This window comes from Alosa sapidissima, chromosome 6 (assembly GCF_018492685.1).
Source record: "Alosa sapidissima isolate fAloSap1 chromosome 6, fAloSap1.pri, whole genome shotgun sequence".
Classification (NCBI taxonomy): Eukaryota; Metazoa; Chordata; class Actinopteri; order Clupeiformes; family Clupeidae; genus Alosa; species Alosa sapidissima.
The window spans coordinates 39,083,664-39,085,852 of NC_055962.1; the positions used below are offsets into that span (position 1 = coordinate 39,083,664).

The 2,189-nt window shown below is 44.7% G+C and overlaps 1 protein-coding gene across 1 annotated transcript in view; it reads left to right on the top strand.

Moving 5' to 3' along the window:
* Positions 1-2,189, top strand: part of mthfd1l (methylenetetrahydrofolate dehydrogenase (NADP+ dependent) 1 like) — a 96,785-nt gene that overhangs the window by 45,458 nt on the left and 49,138 nt on the right. The window contains exon 20 of the mRNA XM_042094569.1: positions 1-4. This exon is cut by the window's left edge and continues 164 nt beyond it. Coding sequence (XP_041950503.1) covers positions 1-4 — 4 coding nt within the window. The remainder of the gene's footprint in view (positions 5-2,189) is intronic.

Sequence of the window (2,189 nt, forward strand, 5' to 3'; positions counted from 1 at the left end):
ACACACACACACACACACACACACACATATGTGTTAGGGTACTAACCCTGTAGTGTAACCAGCTCCTGTAGTGTAACCAGCCCATGGAGTCCTGTAGTGTAACCAGCCCATGGAGTCCTGTAGTGTAACCAGCCCATGGAGTCCTGTAGTGTAACCAGCCCAATAGAACTCGGTGGTGGACGGAGATTTCCACCACCTCTTCAGTTCTTGGTGCACTTCAGCTCGGCTTTAGGGGCGTTTTGGTCGGGGTCTTCGACGGTCGGCTTTGCGGCTGACCAGGGGCCCGTTGCACAAAAGCAGAGTTAAGTTACTGAGCTGCGCTCAATGAATCCAAAACAAGAGCGTACAGGCTTAATTAGGGATGCACGATATATCGGCGGCCGATATATTATTAGCCGATAAGTGAAAAAATTTAAATCTTATTATCGGCCCGATAACAGAATTCTGGCCGATAATTTGCGCCGATATTTTTTTAAGTCCTAATTTAGGCCTACATAAGGTCCGTCTGGCTACTTGAGCTTGGTTGGCTATACTTTTTCCTCAATATAATGTCAGCGGTGTGAATGTATTTCACCACTAACAAAATCTGTGGATATGCGTTCATTTGGGAATCTGTGCATCTCAAAATCCTCTCGTGAATGATCCGCCATTTAACCTTAACAGAGCGGAGCTCTGAACAAATAAACAAACTCGTTAGTGGGACGAGTAGGCTACATAAGTAGGCCTAGTTCTAAGTTGTGTTTTAGTATTATATTTGCATTACTTTAGCTTGGGTTTTGTATTATTACCTAGAAATATGCTAACCATTCGTGCTTCAGTTCCAGACAGGTCATCATAATAAGTTATTAAAACCTTCGGGGTAACGCCTTTCATTTCTGCTGCAGCAGGTTGTGCGCAACAGAGTAGACGGACATACAGTCTGAGGAGTTGCAGCTTTATTCAGTTACCCGCAGTTGAAACTAAACCTAAGTTTCCCTCACAAACTCTAATTTGGTCGCTATACTGTAGCTTATTCTCAGCTGAGCCGTTTATGAGTGTTTAGTCCTAAATGAAAACAATTCAAACTCTCTAGCCACTCACTCGCAATTCACTGACGTCAGGTTCACTTAAAGGAGCCACACATACTGTAGGGCTAGGCTACTGTTATGTTGTTGACTGCCGTACTATTGAGGACTATTATGAGTTCTGTCCATCATTTGGTGGTAGGTAAAATTACTGCAATAAAATTATGCTTATTAAATGCTTTCCCCAAATCACTTTTCACAATTTTTTTTCAAGAGTAATATTATCGGTTATCGTATCGGTATCGGCCACAACAAACCATCGTTATCGTTATCGGCCCTAAAATTCCATATCGGTGCATCTCTAGGCTTAATTAGTTACACAAAGACCAAGCCAGGATGAGCAGACACGGATTCATCAAGCCAGGTGAAACTGATCCTGGATAAGTGCTCACAGCTCCCTCAAATAGACCCTGCCACCGATCACAGATTCACTGATTCACCATGGCAACTAGAGCGGCCTAATTGCTTCTTCTACGGTGTGAAGTAGGTAGCGATAGCCTTTTCACAACAGCAACATTGTCGCATGACAGGTCGGGAATGGCGAGTATGTAAAAGTTAATTAATGATCACAAACGTTTAAATAATGACAGTGGCTCTAGGTATATGTGATAACAATGTGTAGTGGGCAGTGGAATAACTATTGGTTTCCCTTTGTGGTGACTGCTGACTGAGATAAGGGATGAGATTAAATAGATCCTGGAACTTAGCCTGGTCTGGAGCAGGCTAGCTCCACAGAATAAATCGCCATGGTGACTTATACCATAACATATCCTGCTGCCCCCTATCCCGCGTTTGTGCAACCAGATCACGGATAAATTGAGGCAGGATAACCAAGATATCCCGGCTTAATCCCTTATCCTAGTCAGGATAACCAAGATATCCCGGCTTAATCCCGTATCCTAGTTTTGTGCAACGGGCCTCAGATAGGAGCTCGTCGATCTTATGCCTCGTCCTCAGAGTCGTCCTTGGGAGGACTCGCCTTTCTGTCTCCTTCCTGGGCGTCTGTGGAGAGAGCTCGTACCGTGTGGTCTAACCCTAGACACTCCACGCATGCGCGTGTGTGTGATGTGTGTGTGCGTGTGCCTGCAGGGTGGTTTATTGGTCAGTAGAACTGTCACATGGGCA